Here is a 21,405-nt window from a genome sequence, read left to right as displayed (position 1 = left end):
TACCGTTACAGCTATTTTGACCATAAATGTGAAATTCACCTTAAGGCGGCACTGTCATGCCGAACTTTCCCCAATCGCTTCCTCTTCTCTTACTCTCTCAGGATCTGTTCTTCATTTCTTCCTGTCTGCTCTAGTTTTCTTTAAAACATAAAACAAAGTAGGGACTACTTTGTCTTATGGAGGTTTCCTACGCCTGATCATCTATGACCAGCAGAGGAGCAAAGTGTGCTCCATTTCCTTTGGTCAAAGACATTTTCCCACAATTCTCACCTTTCCTCCGTGTTCTTGCGATGCCTCCTTTCCGTATTCCCGAACGCCGGCAAAACTACCAAATTTCACCCTTACAGAATGAGAGCAGTTCGTCCATTCGACTTAGGACGAAATTCTGAACTTTTGTTAGGTTCGAAATTTCATTCGAATGCATGAAATTCCGATCCGATCGCAGTTGCACCTTGCAGCTGCTTAGTAGATAACACTGAATGAAAATGAGGGGGGGACCTATGGACCTCACCCTCGACCGCCACCCTTGAGCAGCGGGTGGGGTTCCTGAATTAAAATGGGGGGGGACCTATTGTCCTCCCCCCCGACCCCCACCCCTAAACGGCGCTGAATGAAAATGGAGGGACGGACCTATTGTCCTCCGCCCAGCCCCCACCCCAGAGCAGCAGATGGGGGCCCTAAATAAAAATGAGGGAGGATCTATTGTCCTCACTCCCCCCACACTCATACCCCTTGGGTATTTTCACATTTAGCTCCCACCCATCCCCCCATTTTTATTTAGGGCCCCCAACCGCCGCTCATGGGTGGGGGAAGAGGGTGAGGACAATAGGTCCCCTCCCATTTTCATTCAGGGCCCACACCCGCCGCTCATGAGTGGGGTCCGGAGAAGCAGGACAATAGGTTATCCCCAATTTTCATTCAGGGCCCCCACCCGCCGCTCATGGTTGGGGGCCGGGGGGAGGACAATAGGTCCCCCCCTTCATTCAGGGCCCCCACCCGCAACTCATGGGTGGGAGGTCGGGGGAGACACTATGTCCCTGTCAGGATCGGGACAGGGATCCAACACGCAGAGTACAAAGAGTGGAAAGGTACGTATACCGGGCCTTAGAATGGCCGGACTAACGTACCGAGAGTAATAGAGAATAGTCAGAGACAAGCCGAGGTCGAGGGAACGGGAAGACAGATAAGCGAGAGACAAGCCGGGTCAAGGGAGAACAGAGAAGCAGGGTAGTACAACAAGCCGAGTCAAAACCAAATAGAGTAAACTAGAATACCAGAGCACTGAGTGACTAGACAAGCTAGAACCACGACAGGGCAATGAGCTGAAGAGAGAAGTAAGCTTAAATACCCTGGCTCTGGATGGTAATCACGCCTCTGACAAATACCGATTGGATATCGGACACTTGAGTGACAGGTCGTTCGTGATAGCGTCATGACGTCACGTATTGAGCGTCCCGCTAGAAAAGGACGTGGATTCCTCGCGGCCGGTGTTTAAGTGACTGGATGAACCGCGAGGAACGAAGGAAACAGCTCGCCTGGACGGGCAAACCACCAAATCTCTACCTCCCTTAGAGGTAGAGACCTCAGGTACCCTGACAGTACCCCCCCTCTCAGATACGCCCACCGGGCGGAAGGAACCGGTGCGAGATGGGAAGCGGAGGTGAAATGCTCTGCGAAGGCGAGACGCATGAACGTCCTCCTGAGGTACCCAACTCCTCTCCTCAGGACCATATCCCCTCCAGTTGACCAGATATTGCAATTTTCCCCTTGAAATTCTGGAATCAATGATGGAGCTGACCTCGTACTCCTCCCGACCCTCCACCTGAACAGGACGAGGGGAGGAAACCTTAGAGGAGAATTTGTTGCAAATAAGAGGTTTCAACAAGGAGACATGAAAAGAGTTAGGAATGCGTAAGGCAGGTGGCAGAGCAAGGCGATACGCAACCGGGTTGATACGAGTGAGAATCCTGTAAGGACCTATGTAGCGAGGAGCAAACTTCATAGATGGGACTTTTAGGCGAATATTCTTAGTACTCAACCATACCCTATCCCCAGGAACAAAAACAGGAGCCGCTCTTCTATGCTTGTCAGCGTGTTTCTTGAACAACGAAGAACTATGTAATAGAATTTGCCGAGTCTGATCCAATAATCTCTTCAGGTTGGCGACATGATCATCAACCGACGGTATCCCCTGAGAAGAGGAAACCGAAGGAAAAATCGAAGGATGAAAGCCATAGTTCATGAAGAAAGGGCTAGAGCGAGTTGAATCACAAACAAGGTTATTGTGTGCGAACTCCGCCCAAGGAATCAGACCGACCCAATCGTCCTGGTGTTCGGAAACAAAGCAACGTAGATACTGTTCGATCTTTTGATTAGTACGTTCAGCAGCTCCGTTAGACTGAGGGTGATAGGCAGAGGAGAAGTTCAATTTGATACCCATTTGAGAACAAAAGGATCTCCAGAAACGTGAGACAAATTGAGAACCTCTATCAGAAACAATCTCCGAAGGAATCCCATGTAGGCGAAAAACCTCTCTCGCAAAAATCTCCGCCAATTCAGGAGAAGTCGGAAGTTTAGGTAATGGTACGAAATGAGCCATCTTAGTAAATCTATCCACCACCGTGAGAATAACAGTTTGTCTCTTGGAAGCAGGTAAATCAACGATAAAGTCTATGGACAAACAGGACCAAGGTTTCTCAGGAACGTCCAAGGGGTGTAACAGGCCACATGGAGAAGCATGAGGTAGTTTAGTCTTGGCACAAGTCTCACAAGCTGCGACGAACTCCTCAATATCTTTTCGAAGTGAAGGCCACCAGAAATCCTTGGATATCAGAGAGTATGTCTTGCGAATACCAGGATGACCAGCTATCTTACTTTCGTGAAAACATTGTAAGAGCTCCAGTTGAAGTTCAGGAGGAACAAAGTTTCTTCCCTCAGGAGTGTTTCCGGGAGCTAGATGTTGTGACTTCAAGATCTGGTCAAGTAGCGGAGAATGAATTTTAAGACTGGTATTAGCAATAATATTGCATTTGGGTACAATGGAGGACACAAGTGGTTCAACTGAAGCAGAAGGCTCAAATTGGCGAGATAGCGCATCGGCTTTAGAATTCTTTGAGCCAGGTCTGTAAGTCAGAACGTAATTGAAATGGGTAAGAAACAATGAGCAACGAGCCTGCCTGGAGGACAAACGCTTGGCCTCTCCGATATAAGACAAATTTTTGTGGTCTGTTAGAATGGTAACAGGATGTAAAGTACCTTCCAATAAATGTCTCCACTCTTTCAAAGCTTTGATAACCGCTAGTAATTCTCTGTCACCAATGTCATATCTGCTCTCAGTACCGGACAATTTTTTAGAGAAAAATCCACATGGATGTAATGGTTTATCAACACCCAACCTTTGAGATAGGACAGCACCTAAACCAGTCTCTGATGCGTCTACCTCAAGCAGAAAAGGCAGGGAAGTGTCGGGGTGAACTAAAATTGGAGCGGAAGCGAAAAGCTCCTTGAGAGTTTTGAACGCAAGAAGAGCTTCAGTAGTCCAATTCTTAGTATCAGCCCCCTGTTTGGTCATATTAGTGATAGGTGCGATAATTGAAGAATAGCCCTTAATAAAGCGCCTATAATAATTGGAAAAACCAATAAATCTCTGTACGGCTTTAAGACCTTTGGGTAAAGGCCACTCTAGAATGGACTGGAGTTTATCCGGATCCATCTTAAATCCCTCCCCAGAGATCACATAGCCGAGAAAGGTTACCTGGGTTTGATCAAAGCTACATTTCTCCAACTTGCAGTACAAACCATGCTGAAGAAGCTTGTGCAAAACCCTCCTGACTTGCTTGTGATGAGTCTCAATCTCACTAGAATGTATAAGTATATCATCTAGGTATACAATGACGCACTCTTGCTGAAATTCCCTAAGAACCTCATTTATCAGATCTTGGAATACCGCTGGTGCATTGCATAACCCAAAAGGCATAACCGTATATTCATAGTGACCATAGCGTGTATTGAATGCCGTCATCCACTCATGTCCCTGCTGGATTCTCACCAAGTTATATGCCCCTCTGAGGTCTAACTTGGTGAAAATTGTAGAGCCCTTCAAACGATCGAAGAGTTCGGTGATCAAGGGAATCGGGTAGGCATTTTTAATGGTTATCTTATTCAAGCCTCGATAATCAATACAAGGTCTCAAAGAACCATCTTTCTTTTTAACAAAAAAAAATCCAGCCCCGGCAGGGGAGGAGGACCTCCTGATGAATCCCTTGTCTAAATTCTCGTGAATATACTCCTCTAGAACTGAGTTCTCTTTCGTAGATAATGGGTATACATGACCTCTGGGAGGCATGGTACCAGGGAGTAGGTTAATTTTGCAATCAAAGGACCTGTGTGGGGGTAAGGTATCGGCTTTCTTTTTGTCAAATACTGCCTTTAAATCTAGATACTGAGGCGGAATTTGTGTCTCTGTAGGATTGTCAGAGGTAGTCGATGTGTTAGTTAATCCGAGAGGTAAGACCTTCCGCAAGCATTTTTCTTGACAATTCTTTCCCCACGAAACTATCTCCCCTGACTCCCAATTAATAATAGGGTTGTGTCTCCTCAACCAGGAGTACCCCAGGACTATGGGAATAGACGGAGAAGAAATGAGCATTAAGGATATATCCTCTTTATGTAGGATGCCAACAGTTAAGTTAATCGGTATGGTCTCATGGAAAATAACAGGCTCAAGTAACGGTCTACCATCGATGGCCTCAACAGCCAGTGGTGTCTCTTTTAACTGGGATGGGATAGCATGCTTGGCAACAAAACCCTGATCTATAAAGCTCTCAGCAGCTCCAGAATCGATTAGTGCCATAGTCTTTACTACTCCCTTCTCCCACCTCAAAGAAACGGGTAACAGAAGCCTGAACTCTTTGTAGTTGTGAATAGAGGACAAAGTAGAAACACCCAAGGCCTGTCCTCTAGAGAAACTTAGGTGCGAGCGTTTCCCGAACGATTAGGACAATTTAGGCGTAAATGTCCTCTGACTCCACAATACATACATAAACCCTCCCTTCTTCTGTACTGTCTCTCTCTCTCTGTGAGATGAGTACTGCCTATCTGCATAGGTTCAGAAATACGTAAGTCCTCGAACTCAGAATTTTGAAAGGTAGGCGCTAGTTTAAAGGAGGGTCTACGGGTCCTATCTCGAGTGTTCTGCCTCTCTCTTATGCGTTCATCAATACGAGATATAAAAGAAATTAAATCCTCCAAATTCTCAGGGAGTTCTCTAGTAGCGACCTCGTCAAGAATTACATCTGATAACCCATTCAGAAACACATCTATATAAGCCTGTTCGTTCCACTTAACTTCTGCCGCCAAGGACCTGAACTCTAGTGCATAGTCCACAAGTGTTCGATTGTCCTGTCTAAGGCGCAACAGTAATCTAGCTGCATTGACCTTTCTACCAGGAGGGTCAAAAGTTCTTCTAAACGCAGCTACAAAGGCATTATAATTATAGACTAGTGGATTATCATTCTCCCATAAAGGATTGGCCCATCTCAGAGCTTTCTCAATGAGTAAAGTAATAACAAATCCAACCTTCGCTCTATCTGTAGGATAAGAGCGGGGTTGTAATTCGAAATGGATGCTAATCTGGTTCAGAAAACCACGGCACTTCTCCGGTGACCCGCCATAACGTACTGGTGGGGTAATACGGGAAGAAGCACCTACAGTGGCTACCTCTAGACCTGAGACTGCAGGAGAAATAGAAGGAGTACGTGTCTCCTCAGGTGGGTTACTAGCACGAGACAAAAGTGCCTGTAGTGCTAGGGCCATCTGATCCATCCTATGCTCCATGGCGTCAAACCTGGGATCAGAAGAACCAAGCTGACTGTTTGTACCTGCAGGATCCATTGGCCCTGTCGTAATGTCAGGATCGGGACAGGGATCCAACACGCAGAGTACAAAGAGTGGAAAGGTACGTATACCGGGCCTTAGAATGGCCGGACTAACGTACCGAGAGTAATAGAGAATAGTCAGAGACAAGCCGAGGTCGAGGGAACGGGAAGACAGATAAGCGAGAGACAAGCCGGGTCAAGGGAGAACAGAGAAGCAGGGTAGTACAACAAGCCGAGTCAAAACCAAATAGAGTAAACTAGAATACCAGAGCACTGAGTGACTAGACAAGCTAGAACCACGACAGGGCAATGAGCTGAAGAGAGAAGTAAGCTTAAATACCCTGGCTCTGGATGGTAATCACGCCTCTGACAAGTACCGATTGGATATCGGACACTTGAGTGACAGGTCGTTCGTGATAGCGTCATGACGTCACGTATTGAGTGTCCCGCTAGAAAAGGACGTGGATTCCTCGCGGCCGGTGTTTAAGTGACTGGATGAACCGCGAGGAACGAAGGAAACAGCTCGCCTGGACGGGCAAACCACCAAATCTCTACCTCCCTTAGAGGTAGAGACCTCAGGTACCCTGACAGTCCCCCCCTGCTAGTTAATAAGTGCCCCACCATGGAGTAAATTTTTAGAAAGGGGGGAGGGCTTTTTTTTTACAACAGTGAGAAGCCACTGACATGTCCCTACTCGCGGCATAGCCAGTAAGGGGATTCAGCAGATTTTAATCTCCCTTACGCTATTATGGGGGTCTTATTGAACTCCATAGAGTGAGAGAGTACATGGGGGGCTTAGGAAGTGGCGGGGAGCACTGCTCCCTGCCGCTTCTATTATAACATATTACAAGGAGGGTGCTGCGCGCCGGTAGCTCCCTCCTTGTACTAAACCAAATGAACGAACAAAGAAGTCTTTCTTCATTCGTTTGAAATTTCTATTCATTTATTCATCTTTCTGACGAATGAATGAATAGATGAAATTCCCGTTCGAATGCCCAACAATGTTTAACTGGGCATGCACCGGAATTTCATAGTGCTATCTAGTGTGGGCAAATGATGTGTCCCACAGGGACTTCATCTACCCACACAAAGATGGCGGTGCCCAGGACCTAGGTCCGGGCAGAAAATAAAGATAAAAAAATATGGTAATATGGTAGCTTAGAGGCATTTGTGGGTGACTAGGGGGACAATTATATGTACTGGAGTCAGGAGGTGGGTTAAAAAAAAAATCTGGATTCGGCCATGACAGTGCCGCTTTAAATTCACTTTGAATTCTTCCTTCAGAGAATAACCCTTTTCATAAGGTTACCAAAATTGTTCTGAGATGGGCATTCCCATAGGCTGAATCCTAGTGTATCCTTTTTTTCTAAAATAGCAGGCAAGTTAATTAAAAAATATATACCTGTATATGTATCGTGGCACAAGTATCCTATGTTCTTCAGCTGAAGAATCTTTATCAAAACCATTGCTACTGGTCCAATAAAATACCCTGAGGTCTATCACTACACCATCAAAGTCTAAGCATAACAATGATTGGTTTCAGTAGCATGGTGTGTCAGTTTCTTACTCTGTATCAAGATTTACTGAGAAATACACATTTTACCATCCTACACAAAGTCTCTGGAGAACACATAGCCTGGTGCACATTTCATGCTAGTATTCAGTAGGGATACTAGTTTTGACATGTGTCCTCCAGATGGCATCAGGATTCCTACCTACCTTCAGTTATAGTGGTTGGGGCTTCTAGGACTATGGTCCTTTGAGCTACCCCAGCAATGTATGGAATAAGCTGAATCTCCAGATCACGTAGAAGTGAGAACTGTGGAGCAACAAATACAAACGATGCATCTGATGCAACCTGTTGCAACTCAGAAGTGTCTGCCCTATCCACACCAATGCCAAAGGTGATGATTCTGTTGATTTTCAAAGCATTTGAGGCTTCTCTGACATCATCATTAGATGCTCCAGCAGTGATTATCACCAGCGACTGTGGGACTCCTTCTTCTTTCCGACTGCCAGCAGCAGTGCTCAAAAGGTTTTCCACCACATAATCAATAGCGACCCCCAAGTTTGCCTCTTCCCCACCACTAAACTGCAGATTTCGAAGGGCTGATAAAAGCTGAGATTTGGTTGCGTGTTCATCCAGGGTGAATTCTATTTTGGCTTCATCGCTATATTGCACCACTGCCACTTGTATCTGACTCCTTCCTATGTCCAGTCGTCGATCCACAAAATTCACCAAAAAGTCACGGAGGATGGAAAAGTTGTTTCTTCCAACATTTTTTGAGCCATCAATGAGAAAAATCAGGTCTGCTGAATCTGGAATTATTTGATGGAGTGGTGTGGATTTGTGGTGGGTTTGTAATTTGTGATGGAGGAAGAAGAGAAAAAAAATAGAAAATAGAAGAGAAAGAAATGCAAACATTGAGAGTGTTAATACAGGTGCGGTGGTATCATGCAGATGTATAGAGTACACATGTTTCTCTGAAACCTCATAAAGAAACATGATGCAATGGAAGCTGGGAATATGAACATGTGCAGTCAGTTCCTGATTAGCTATATGACTTGTAGAAACAAGATGTTCTTGTTTTTTGTATATTAAATCCTTCTATTTCTACTTGTAAACTGTAAGAACCTTAGTATCTCCTTCAAAGAGTGTCTGCTCATTACCAGAAAATAGTCAATGCAACTAGCAGAGAAACTGGTAAAAAAAAAAGTTCTGTTGGCAATTGTCTTAAAATATATCTATCACCTAAATGATCTTTACATACATCAGAAGAGTATACAAAGAGGGCTATAAATAGAGTAACAATCACTCTTCTAAATACCTCCTCCACTCTGTTTTTGTATTATTAATGAGCAACCAATGAGATGACCAGGAACGTGGTGGCAACTATAGTCTCAGAAAGGGAATGTAAATGCTATTGTTTTTTAAAGAGCACCTGTCATTCAAAAGTGATGTAGTATCTTCTTATAATAGTATATATTCACAGTGCTCATAATATATAGATACGATTTCATTCATATTTGACCCGATCATCATCATCGGGGTGAAAAACATCATAATGAGCAGATGTTTGGGCATCCTGTCGCATGTACTAATTTGTCCATTTTGGAGAGGAAATCCTCTTCTTCTATACATTTTATTTATGAATGTATATATAGTTTTCAGAGTTTGAATTAGTCATATATACACTTTGTGAGGGACTAATTCACTTAGCTTAGAGCTCCTGAAATTGTTAATCTAATAAACTGTGCTCATAGTATATACGGATATGTAAGTTTAGAATGTTTAGGCTTGTTTTAAAAAGAAAGTAATGTCAAATACCAGTTGACGACAAGTCATATTACTAACAGCATGAACTAAATGGCTACATGTGTTTTGTTTTTAAGACTGGAAATATCCACAGCGACCACTGCATTCAGCAACAAAAATAACATTTACATTAGATGACAGTGACAATTAACACCAGCGTTCTGCATTAAGGTTGGATAGGAGGTACCAGATCGTATATCACGGATTTAGTAAGAAACGTGATAAAAATGTAATGTGTGTACAAAAGAGACCACTAGAGTTTAAAGTTCTTATGCAACAGAATCTATATTTTTGGAGAGCTTCAGATCAACATTCATCAGTTCCATACATCTGAACATTGAGAGGTATGAAACCGGTAAAGGTAAGTAGGCCTATTGGGGTGGGTACCACTGGCCACGCTCCCAGAATGGTAAGTACCACCTGGATAGGGGGCAAGTGAGTGACATGAATCACACTTTGTGCATGATCCTACTGTCCTGACACCATTTAACACAGTGTAGGTGTGTCTAATGATGCATATTTTGTTGTGCTTGCTGGAGACTATTCTGGGTAAGGCGACCCTACAAAATTGGGACAGACCCACCAGATCCAGAGTTTTTGGGATTCCAATATAATATTCAACTTCACTGAAGTAATTCTTTATAAATATGTATTGGAGAAAACTTGAAAGATAAAAATTGTAAACACGCTGTTGCAGTGTTTAGAACCTTTAATATGCCTTGCCTTGTTCAACGCATACCTATTAAAGCTTAATTTACTGCTCAACGAATTAAAGATATGCATGAAAACAAGATTCACCTGGGTTTTGCTAATGCTTAGCTATAATAAGTGCAATATATGGATGGCTGGGGTGGTTTGAAGTAATTGCTCTTGCTCCACACTGAATTCCCTTCCCCCTTAAAGGGATTAGGTTAAGCGGGTTAATTCAAAGGGGGAAAGAGAACTTCCCAAGTTTTTAAAACTATACTTACTTATTGTAGGATATTTACTAAATATGTGTTGTGAGGTCTGAAAAATAAAATTAAATACATAAATTCACACCTCTCTATCCTGCAACAGGGCACCATCAGTGTGGCTCCCTTTCTGTCATTATTTATTATAATCTCTTTCCTTTGTCTGTATTGCCAACACAGACAGAGGAGGACAAAACAAAAAACTATATATTTTTTTCCTACTAATTTGCATTGTGTGCCCTGGCTATGCCTGGAAGTAACTAGCTTAACACACGTTAGAGGTGATATTTAATGTTTTATTCAGTAATGTAAGTAGTGTAATTTTCCTCAAGTTGCTCAATTCACATTTTTAATATATTTTACTTTCTCTCCGAAATCATCTAAGTGGACCTCAATTCACTTTTTTTCTCATCATTTTGAAAAACGTGAACATACCTTGACTTATAGGAATATCCCCATTTGTTTTATATTTTGATGTGTAAGACAACATGTGCGTGAACATTAACTGTACTATATTAATAACTTTAATTTTATTCATCAACATTTTCTGTTGCAAATTTATGACAACAAAATCTCTTTTTTACACAACTTGTGCTCATTAAATCTGGTACAGCAATTATTCAGACAAGTAATGCAGAATCATGTTAAGGCATATGTGATTATACCAGTGATGACCAATCAGAAACACATACTCAGATCTAATCCTAACATTCAGAGCATTGGTGCTAAACATCCTAACATGACAATGCAGCAATTTGACAATTTGTGCCAGTTTTATGGCATAAGTGAGTTGGACGATTGATGAGATACAAGTACTTTTATCTAAGTCAAGTTTAGGCAATGTATAGCCTTAAGATATTGTGAGACTATAAGTTCTACATACTTCAAGGTAAACATCATAACACAGGGGCCTCATGGTTTTATTTGGGGTGAGTCTGAGTTATTGAGTCATCACTGTTTAAATGCAAAAACTATGATACCAGCAGACAAGATTGATGCTTCACACAATGGACATGCGTCTAAGGCAGCTAAAAACACGCGTGGACTCTGCTAAGACTCATTTGTTACACACTAAAAAAACACAGAAGGATTAAGATCCCACAGGGCCGTAGGTAGGAAACTAGTATGCCCCCCCCCCTCACCCCCCAACCCCTTAAATGTTCACATAGATATGGTTAAAGGGGCCCAGCAAGTTCATGGTTCATGGGCCCCAGTCTTTCCCCTGGGCGTTAGGCAGCTGTCTACATAAACTTACATTTAAACCTGCTCGGTAAAACAAGGTATGCAATTATGCATACCTTAGTTTTGACCTTTGGAAGGAGCCTCGATATCCACTGGATGCTCTTACTTTAACCTTAATGAATTATATAATATCCACGGCAAACAGATGTGGGTTATAAAGATGTGGCATCATGGAATTAAAAATTCATTAGCAGGTCAAGTTAGTACATGCTGCATCCCACATGAGTACGCTTGAGGCAAGCTACCTGCTTTTCTCTCAGTTATAGATGGTGCTTAGACTCATTACTCTTTATTAGTTATTCTTTACCCTGGGATCTTTAGCAGTCATTGTTTTTGATGGAAGAAGACACGTTAGTCCACATTTGAACCAGCCTTTTGTAGAGTTCTGCACTTTTCAAACTTCGTATATATATATGTTTAACTGATTCCTTTTGGCGAAAAAAACCCTTGCTTACCTGTATCTTTTATGAGGTTACTTTATGTTGTCATGGGACAACCTCCAAGACAAAATTGAGAAAACTTAACACAAAGTGAGAATTTACCATTTGTAGCATGAACTCCGTAGGTTGACCTGGTGTTTTCACTGTACATCAAGATGTTCTTTGTAAATACATCATCATTGTAAGTGATTATACCCAACAGAAACAGTGTCCAGGGAGTGTGCACAAATCTTAACAAATGCTTAAAAGGACACTATAGTCACCAAAAGAACTTTAGCTTAATGAAGCAGTTTTGGTGTATAGATCATGTCTCTGAAGGTTCACTGCTCATTTCATTGCCATTAAGGAGTTCAATCACTTCTGTTTCTGTTTATGTAGCCCTAGCCACACCTCCCCGGGCTATGACTGATACAGCCTGCATGAAAACAAAATGGTTTCATTTTCAATCAGATGTAACTTAGTTTAAAATTTTAATTGTATGTAATTAAACTTTAATTACATACAGGAGTCTCCTGCATCGCATAGCAAGCTATTAACAGTAGAGTAGAAGATACACAATTCTAAATTTTTATTGAATTTGCAATAAAGGAAGTGTAAACATTAGATCACTCTTTACCGGAAGTGTTTAGAAAAGCTGTGCAAGTCACATGCAGAGAGGTGTGACTAAGGCTGTATCAACAAAGTGATTTAACTTCTAAATGGCAGAAAATTAAGCAGTGAGACTGCAGGGGTATGATCTATACACCAAAACTGCTTTATTTTGGTGACTATAGTGTCCCTTTAATGAGGTTGATTTTGAAAATTGCCACTAAAAGAGAAGCAAAGTTTTAATGGCAGAAGAATTAACATGTTCATGCTGAATTATTTGCTTAACAAGTTGATTGCTTCACTGTTAGGACCTTTGCCCAGCTTTAAAATTGCACCAAGCAATTTATGGTTAGGTAGAATAAGCTTGTTTAAGACATCTCCTGAAAAGGAGTAAACTTTGTTTTTATTCTTTTTTTTTTTGAGTTCATGAATGTGAAGACCTTGGTTCAGTTTCATGCCCTCTGCCTGACGATGTTTCTTAGTAGCTATAATTCATTAATACATGTCCTATATTTGAGAATTCAAAATACACAAAACCCACTTTTGCCAATTGATTCCATAGATTACTCATTCGATGATCTGTAAAATGTTCCTTTATATAGTTTTGTTTCCCCTAACTCTCCTAAACACTAGATTAAAGAAATTACATTTTAATTTTTTCCTTTCAATCTTGCTTTTAGTTTTTAATACATTCATATATTTGAGATTATTTTCGTTATCAATTTTGGAATATGTACTGATCATTTATGGGGTCTTTTAAATGAGCACTCTAAATTTACTAAATTTATAGCTTATTGGGGTAGTTAATTTGCATAGAGTTTTCAGGTGCCATCACCCTGTTAAGTTTAAACCATTTTTTTGCAGTTTAACAAAGAATAGGGTTATCTCAGCACCTTACCTAATGCAGAAATGAACAGCCGCATTAACCCATACAACTCTGGATGGCATGGTTAGCACATGGTTCTCAGTATGTCATTGCTTACCAATGATGGAGGGGGTCTTGTAGAATTTCACTGCTGCAGTAACTGAGTCATAGCAGAACCACCACCACCAACACCACCACATGTAATTGACTCTAGTTGTGGAGATGGCACCTGAAGACTCCTGAACTAGCATTACACTGTATATGTCCTGTTATTATAAGCACCATACATACAGCACTTTGTAGTGGTTATAATGCAAATTGTATGTGAGTACGATCAATGTTATTCGTGGCTTAATATTTTAGATTTGTGCTCCTATCTTTGAATTGCTGTGCTCTTTTTTCTCAAGCTTCTTAACCCCTTAAGGACCAAACTTCTGGAATAAAAGGGAATCATGACATGTCACACATGTCGTGTCCTTAAGGGGTTAAAAGCAGTTTGGGAAAGGGGCAGTGCTCATAAGGCTCTTTCTACCATAACCACTACAATGTGCTTAAGTGTTGGTGAAAAAGATGTTTCTTTAATATAGAAGCACTATTACATAAATTTGGTGAGATTTAACATGTTTTAAATGGACTACTGAATTGACCAAATTGAATCCATGTTACCCACTGACCGATTATCACTTGACCCAAAGGCTAATCTTACCTGTCTGGCATGATTCATTAGTTTACACACTTACCATCTTCCTGTGCATCCACTCTACTTATTCCAGAGAGCACAAGACAGAATGTAGCCACCAAGGGAAGGATGCTATGCTCCCTCATCTTGCCCAACGCAGATAATGTGCACAAGATAAGGAAACTGAAATATAAAGAAATGGATTTGTGGTTATATACAGGTCTTCGAAAAAGCATGAGAGGGACTTTTTTGTATATCATTTGGTATTAAAGTATTTCTGCATGTCCCAGATGTTACAGAGGGGAATATAATATGAAACTAAACATAAAAATGGGATATATGGAGCAATAGTTCATTCATGCAAATTGCTAAAATGCTAAAACAATATGCAAATCAGATTAAAATGGTTGGTCTAAGCACATTCTGGCAAAATTTATGGTGAAGAGAGGATGCTGCATCCACCTTGATTCCTGAGAATGGATTATAACTGCAGTTATTTGTAAAATAGCTGCAGTTATAAGCCAACCCCCTTGGTTTAGATATAGGAAAGGAGGAGTTTTTACTTCCTCCTTTGCTGTGTCAGTTTTGTCCAACTTGCGAATGTGACAAGAGAGCCACTCTGCGGTTGCATACTTTTATGAACTAGGCTGTATGCAAACTGCTAATTGAAACAGAGTGACTACTATCAGTTTATAGAGCTTTTCACCCTTACTTAATTGATGGGCCCCACCGATCACAATGAAAGACGCCTGATTTGTATAGCCCTTCCTGGTGTAGGACAAGTTGGCGAGGATTTCCTATTTTAAGATTTATATATATTTTATTTTACACTTTGCATAATTTTTATGCCTTTACTATACAATATATGCAAGGAGTAATTTTGAATATTAGTCCCCTTTAATGCTATAAAATCATTGCATTCAACTTTGTGATCCCAGTAATCTAGTATTATAAAGTGTAATGTGGGATATTTATTAAAGTGTTACAAAGAGACATTCAATGCATCATTCTAAACATGTGGCACTCGCCATGTAAACCAATGCAATTTGCAGGAGTGTGTCCATGGTGACTGCTCTGAACTTTGCACAACTTTCTATTACGAAACTTTTATATATACCTCCTGTGTTACATCACTATTTTTTTTTTACATATTTTCTATCCATTCCACTAACGAAGACAAATGTATGGTTGAATCATACCTAGGTCTGGACCATTTTCATCACCAGATGTACTTTATATTACAAAAACATTTTAAAAAAATATTTTACACCCTAAATGGTGCTTGTGCACAGCTGGACTGTAGTTCAAACTGAAAGATATCACAGATAGGACTACTACATTTAAACAATTCCTTACCCAAAGGCATTTTCATCTCCCATTATTCAAACAGAAGCAGCTGTTCGACCAGATTTATATACACTAATACATTTTTAAGTGAAATATCATCTATGCAGTCAGATCATATTTCATCCTTGCACAATTTCTATCCCCTCTATCACCTTATCTTCCAAACAGGTCATATCCTGAAATCAAGATCGTTGCCTTCCAGAAACATATTCTGTCTTTAAACCTCACCTGTCATTATCCTTAGTGACCTACGGGAGACTCAATCCTAACTATGTACCAACTATCTACTAGATGATGTAGAGAATCAACATCCACATGGCAATTGAATTACGTATGTTGATATACATTCTGGTCTAGAAAGACATATTGTTGCAATAAAACAGAGACATTATAGAAGTGTGCACTAACATGCGATACATTAAGTGCTCCCATTTTACACAGTATTTCTTAGTATAATAGATCGTTTTGGCTCTGCTCTAATTGTCTCCTGCTCTGCTCACGGTTTTTCCAATTGCTGAAAGAGAGCTACCAAGCAAGATCTCTCATTTTTACCCAACGGCCACTAGAACATAGGGCCAAAACTCACCAGAAGGCAGTTCATGTTATAGAAACATAGAATGTGACGGCAGATAAGAACCGTTTGGCTCATCTAGTCTGCCCAATTTTCTAAATACTTTCATTAGTCCCTGGCCTTATCTTACGTCTAGGATAGCCTTATGCCTATTCCACACATGCCTAAACTCCCTCACTGTGTTAACCTCTACCACTTCAGCTGGAAGGCTATCCCATGCATCCACTACCCTCTCAGTAAAGTAATACTTCCTGATATTATTTTTAAACCTTTGCCCGTCTAATTTAAGACTATGTCCTCTTGTTATAGTAGTTTTTCTTCTTTTAAATATAGTCTCCTCCTTTACTGTGTTGATTCCCTTTATGTATTTAAATATTTATATCGTATTATGGCAAAGAACAGTCTAGTACACCACCTCTCCAACATAGAACCCACATCTAGGTGTCCTGTTACTACTCTATAACATCATACTTTGCTTTCTTGTTTTTCTGAGTCCTGTGTTCACCACTTTCTGAATGTATAAAATACTCCTGAACATTACCAGGAATTACTACGCTCATCAAGTCTAATTCTGAAGCATATACCACATTGGTTAACTGGGTTGCCATTAGATACAGAAGTTATAGTACTTTTGGGACTTTTTGAATACCCAACACATGCTTTAAATTGTAGTGAATTGTTGGATGTCTATAAAAATGTATTCAACACCCGTTCTTCATTATATGCACACAGAGCATGGATGGAAATTGGATTATTCCTGAGCTTGTGTTTAAGTTGGGTTAGACTCGTAATTTTTCATAAATATTCAGGCCAGAGAGGAAACAGATGCACATGTGACTGTAAGACAAAATAAAAGCTTTCAGGACATCAAGTCCATATTAATATCCACAAATCCTTCTATGGGATGAGATGTTTTGAATAGAAATATGTTTTTTTATTTTACCAGGCTAATAAAATGAACTCATGAAAACAAACCAACTAAATTCTAAACTGCTGTCCACCTAAAAAGTCTATTTTATTTATTCAACCAGAAGAGTGCTGAAGACCCGGCAATGACACAGGACATTGTCTAGACCTCTAATGGTCCCCCAATGTGTATGGGATAGTAGTCCAAGTGCCAATATTATATTACAGCCAACAAAACTAGTAAACAAAAGTATATATGTATATCTCTGGTTTCAGTTCGAAAGACTTCAGCTAGATTTAGAATATATGATTCTGGGTGCTGCTTACCAAGCTAAAATTTAGAAACATATCCTTGCTGTCTCAAAGGAAAATGCACACAATTCTGGCCCTAGTGGCCAAAACGATATACAAGAGCTGTTTTTGATCAGCTTTTCTTGAACCGTGAAATTTCCCTAGTTTTGCTATGAGACTGTTGGTGTGAATATTTGAGTATTCAGGAGCATGAGAAATATAGAACAAGATCTTATATTTTAATCCTTGGGGCATTATAGTCAATTTATATATATATATATATATATATATTTTAACTTGTTATTATTATTTTTTTTCCTTTAAATAGAAACTAATGTCGCTAAAGTGGAAAAAAAGTAATAGCAAATTTACCATAGTAATTTTTACCATAGTCAAATGCCACGTCAATAATAGGTCACCTCCCTTTTTTAGTCTTTGCGCCAAGAGTGGCATTACCTCAATCCTTTATATGCCAGCACAAATGATTCACACCTCTCAATTTAGAAATGTCCTCAGCGTATGGGACTGTTAGAGCGGTTTTCCATATAGATGTATAATTTGCACAACTTCCTTAACAGAACTTGAAAATGTAATTAGCCACTGGAATGTGTCATTAGTGGAACAAACTTGGTGTCCACCCAAAAACTGCACAAAATGAATGAAATAAAATGTCGTTATTTCAATAATTAAAGAATGTTCTACTATAGGAACATTTCTGTATTCTATTAGACAGGAAAGATGTGATCAAGGTATTAATTTCTAATAGATACCAAAATGAAAATGCAATTTGTATGAATCATTCTCATGGTTTCATATAGCATGTATATAAGAAAAGACAGTCCCGAGTTGCATCTCTGTATAAGATATAGTGTTCGAGCCCATCACTAAGCTTCTTTAATGCTATTATCTATTAAAAATCAGTAGTCGTTTCAATGTAAGGAAGTACTACAAATATTTATTTTACTTTTTGAACTTGGTATGCAAAGCAATGCTGACACTCAGAACTGCTTTATCCAAAGAGCTACGTGAGTGAAAGAGGAAATGGATTAAGGAGAGAGGATAAATGTTGCTGGAGGGGGATAGAAGAGGACAGAGGGGTTATATTCCAGGATGGAGCAGGTACACACATATTCTTTAGCAGACTTTCCTAAAAATCTTTTCCATCACTCGCCAGCCACTTTACAAGTGGTGAGAGGACCCCGTATTAACAGGGTTATTCACTAAAGTGAGAATTCAAAGAGAATTTAAGGTGAATTTCAAATTTAAGGATCTGAAGACGTAGCTGATTTAGAGATTTTTTTCCAATTTGGCTATTTTGACCTTGAATATTCCCTTTAAATTCATCTCGAATTTTAACTTTAGTGAAAAACACTGTATACGTTTTAGCCAATTTATATACAAAATATAACTTTGACACACTATAATAAATTTCTGGTAAATTAATTAGGCTTTTTTTTTGTATCCATAATCGTGTGATTTTATGTTCACTTTCAGTTTAAATGATGTTGTATTTTCAGTAAAGTGACTTTCGTTTTAAAACCTGGGCTCCGTAAGTCAATTTGACACTGTATATTTCAGCGTTAAGGTTAATAAAAGCCGCAGAATTTAGCTGAAATGATTTCAGAATTTTCTGTCATATATGTCTGATCTCTTAGGTTCACAAGAGCTACAGTTTGAACTAAATTCAAAGACTCTGTTGCATTTGATTGGAGAGGAAGCAACATATGAATATACCTCCAAACATTGTCCCCAGTTCTCTCCTCGTAAAAAAGTAACATGGAAGTTAGCACCTTTTACTTACCTTATCTGGTTAACTTAACTTCTCACCTAAACATCCAAACAATATGTTCAGTCCTGCAGCTTCCATAACTAAAATATTATAGTCTCCCACACCTCCTCATGTCAATGAAGTGGTCTGGGTGCACTGACCATATCCTCTTACCCTGCAATGTAAAACATTACAGATTTTTTTTTGCTTACATTGCAGGGTTAAATCCCCCTCTAGTGGATTTCAGTATGATGAGGCCCTTCCGCTGCACTGACAGAGTAAAATTCGGTCACATGACGCAATAGCAAATAGCCCCACTGGAAAGCATTGACCCAATGCTTTTCTATGAGGAATTTTGAATGCAGGTGTGATGCTCGTCACACATGCACATCAGGTCCCCAATACTCCTCTGTGAGGAGCATTGGATTGGACCGTGGCATAGGAGGTCACACTTCCTCTGTGATGTCGCCGAGGGAGGAGAGCTAAGTGTAGGAACATGGACATTTTGGTGTTAGGAATACAGATTTATATTCCCAATGCTATGGTGTCCCTTTATAGTCCACTTGCAACAAATTACTTTCCATTCTTTCTTTCCAACAAGGAAGCATAGATAACACCATTCTCATACAGAACTATATAACAGTGAAATCAATCATCAGCAAACATATCTGCAATTAGCCTGCAATCTCTTAAAATGACTGTCGCTGTTGCCAACTTTAAACCTAACAAGTAACAACTGGTTGATATCTGTTTATGGTTTTTATATTTTAAATGTATAGAACCTTAAAGATTGCAAAATCTGTGCATCCTCGGGACACAGTTTAATATGGCAGATGATGTATTATTCCTGATAAAACACTTAGATAGATAAAAAAATCAACATTATATTTAAAAAAAAAAACCTTATTAGGTCAATTTCCTAAATGCCATACGTTCAAACTTAAAGGTAATGGAAAACCAGCAATAATGCTAAGAATGGTAATGGTAAAAGTTATTTAATTCAATTGCATTGATGACTCAGATGGTATACGTGGGCCAACAAGCAATGATTTTTCCTTTAAAATTGGAGAGGGAGATGAATATTAGTCAGGCAGAACCAGTTATTTTAGCACATATTATGGAGTTTATGAAGCGAGCTTTATAATTTGAAGATTGTTTCCATGTAAATCTTTTATATCTGTGTTTGCTATTACTGTTTTTGGGATACCCGTTCCTCACAGGGAATAAAACATGTCAAAACTCCTGCAGCCTGACTAATGCCCAATGCCCCGTCTAATACCCCTTTTAAACAGATGCATCATGCCCTCCGCCAGATAATGTTTATGCCTTCTCGCCAGCCAACCTGTTTACCTGACACAATGTTCTATGTATCGTCAATTCTTCTAATAATTTCCCTCGTTAATAAGTCTTCTGTGCTGAGCCCATTTCCTCTTCTAATCACCTGAGAGTCTAACCCATCTCACCAAATCCTTAGATCTTCAAGCATGAAAACACATCTGTTTCAAAATTCTTACTACTAAATCTACAAATCCTTACACTGAAATCCACAAAAATCCACAAAAGTCTAGCCAACGCATTTCTACCTTTTTCAGTCTGCTATGCTTCCTATACACTCCGCAGAACTTATTGGCATGGTTTTCAAAACCTACAATGTAATGTCTCTGTTTGTCAAATTGTTAAACTACTTTTCTTATTGTGCCTTTTGCTACCTTTATCCCACGGAGTGCAATTTGTAGATATTGATTATATTTGGAATAATAAGGCTAATTAAGCTAATAAGGCTAATTAAGCTAAGGATGGGGTGAAGGTAAACAGACAATGACTGTCTTGCTTAAAAATTTCCTTCACAAGCAGAAAAGCCCATTCTAGACATCATCAAGTTATTGTAATTAAACCTCCCCTACCATTGAATCCCTTTCAAACCCAAAAGTGTCCTGTTCCTTAAAGGACCACTAAAGTCACCAAGGACAATTAATCTCAATGAAGTGGTCTGGGTGCTGTGACACAGTAGCTTTAACCCTGCAATGTGAAACTTTATAGTTTTGTTGAGCATTTCATTGGATGAACCCACGGACTATAAGGAGCACTGGATTGAAGAAGACGGCAAGAAAGTAAAATAATTTTCTCCTTATTTATAGGTTAACTGGGAGGGAGGACTGAATCTAGCTAGTGACTAGGACACTATAGCGTTTGTATTCCTAATGCTATAGGGTCCCTTTCCTGAGTAATTATTGGCAGAACCAAGAAAGTTTGAGCACACAGATACATTTGTATTCTTTGACTTTAGCCAAGAGCTTGAACAATAAATCCCTTTATTTGTAAATAAAGATGAACCACTCCAGCTGTGTTAAATCAACTATAAACATATATAAAAAGGACGAGAGAAAATATTTATACAGTTAACATGACAGGACCCCACATGCGCACACTGCCTTGGACACACACTTCTCATTCATTCCAATGGATTTAGAGGAGTGACAATTAACTCATTCATCGATTTAACCTATTCAGTAACCTAGATTATTTTGTAAGAATCTAAAGTGGTTCTGTCACCTTCTGTGGT

At 39.8% G+C, this 21,405-nt stretch overlaps 1 protein-coding gene across 2 annotated transcripts in view; it reads right to left on the bottom strand.

Moving 5' to 3' along the window:
- The window catches only part of COL6A3 (collagen type VI alpha 3 chain), a 132,629-nt gene that overhangs the window by 71,844 nt on the left and 39,380 nt on the right, over positions 1-21,405 (bottom strand). Inside the window, exons 2-3 of one of the 2 annotated variants that reach the window (XM_063430002.1) lie at positions 14,021-14,142; positions 7,596-8,195 (exon numbers count right to left, since the gene is read on the bottom strand). In XM_063430002.1, coding sequence (XP_063286072.1) covers positions 7,596-8,195; positions 14,021-14,105 — 685 coding nt within the window. In that variant the 5' untranslated portion in view covers positions 14,106-14,142. Of the gene's footprint in view, positions 1-7,595; positions 8,196-14,020; positions 14,143-21,405 lie in introns of those variants that run through there. The other variant, XM_063430003.1, reaches the window with a different exon arrangement.

This window comes from Pelobates fuscus, chromosome 8 (assembly GCF_036172605.1).
Source record: "Pelobates fuscus isolate aPelFus1 chromosome 8, aPelFus1.pri, whole genome shotgun sequence".
NCBI lineage: Eukaryota > Metazoa > Chordata > Amphibia > Anura > Pelobatidae > Pelobates > Pelobates fuscus.
The sequence above is the reverse complement of the archived record's forward strand: the minus strand, read 5'-3'. Positions and strand labels throughout refer to the sequence as shown.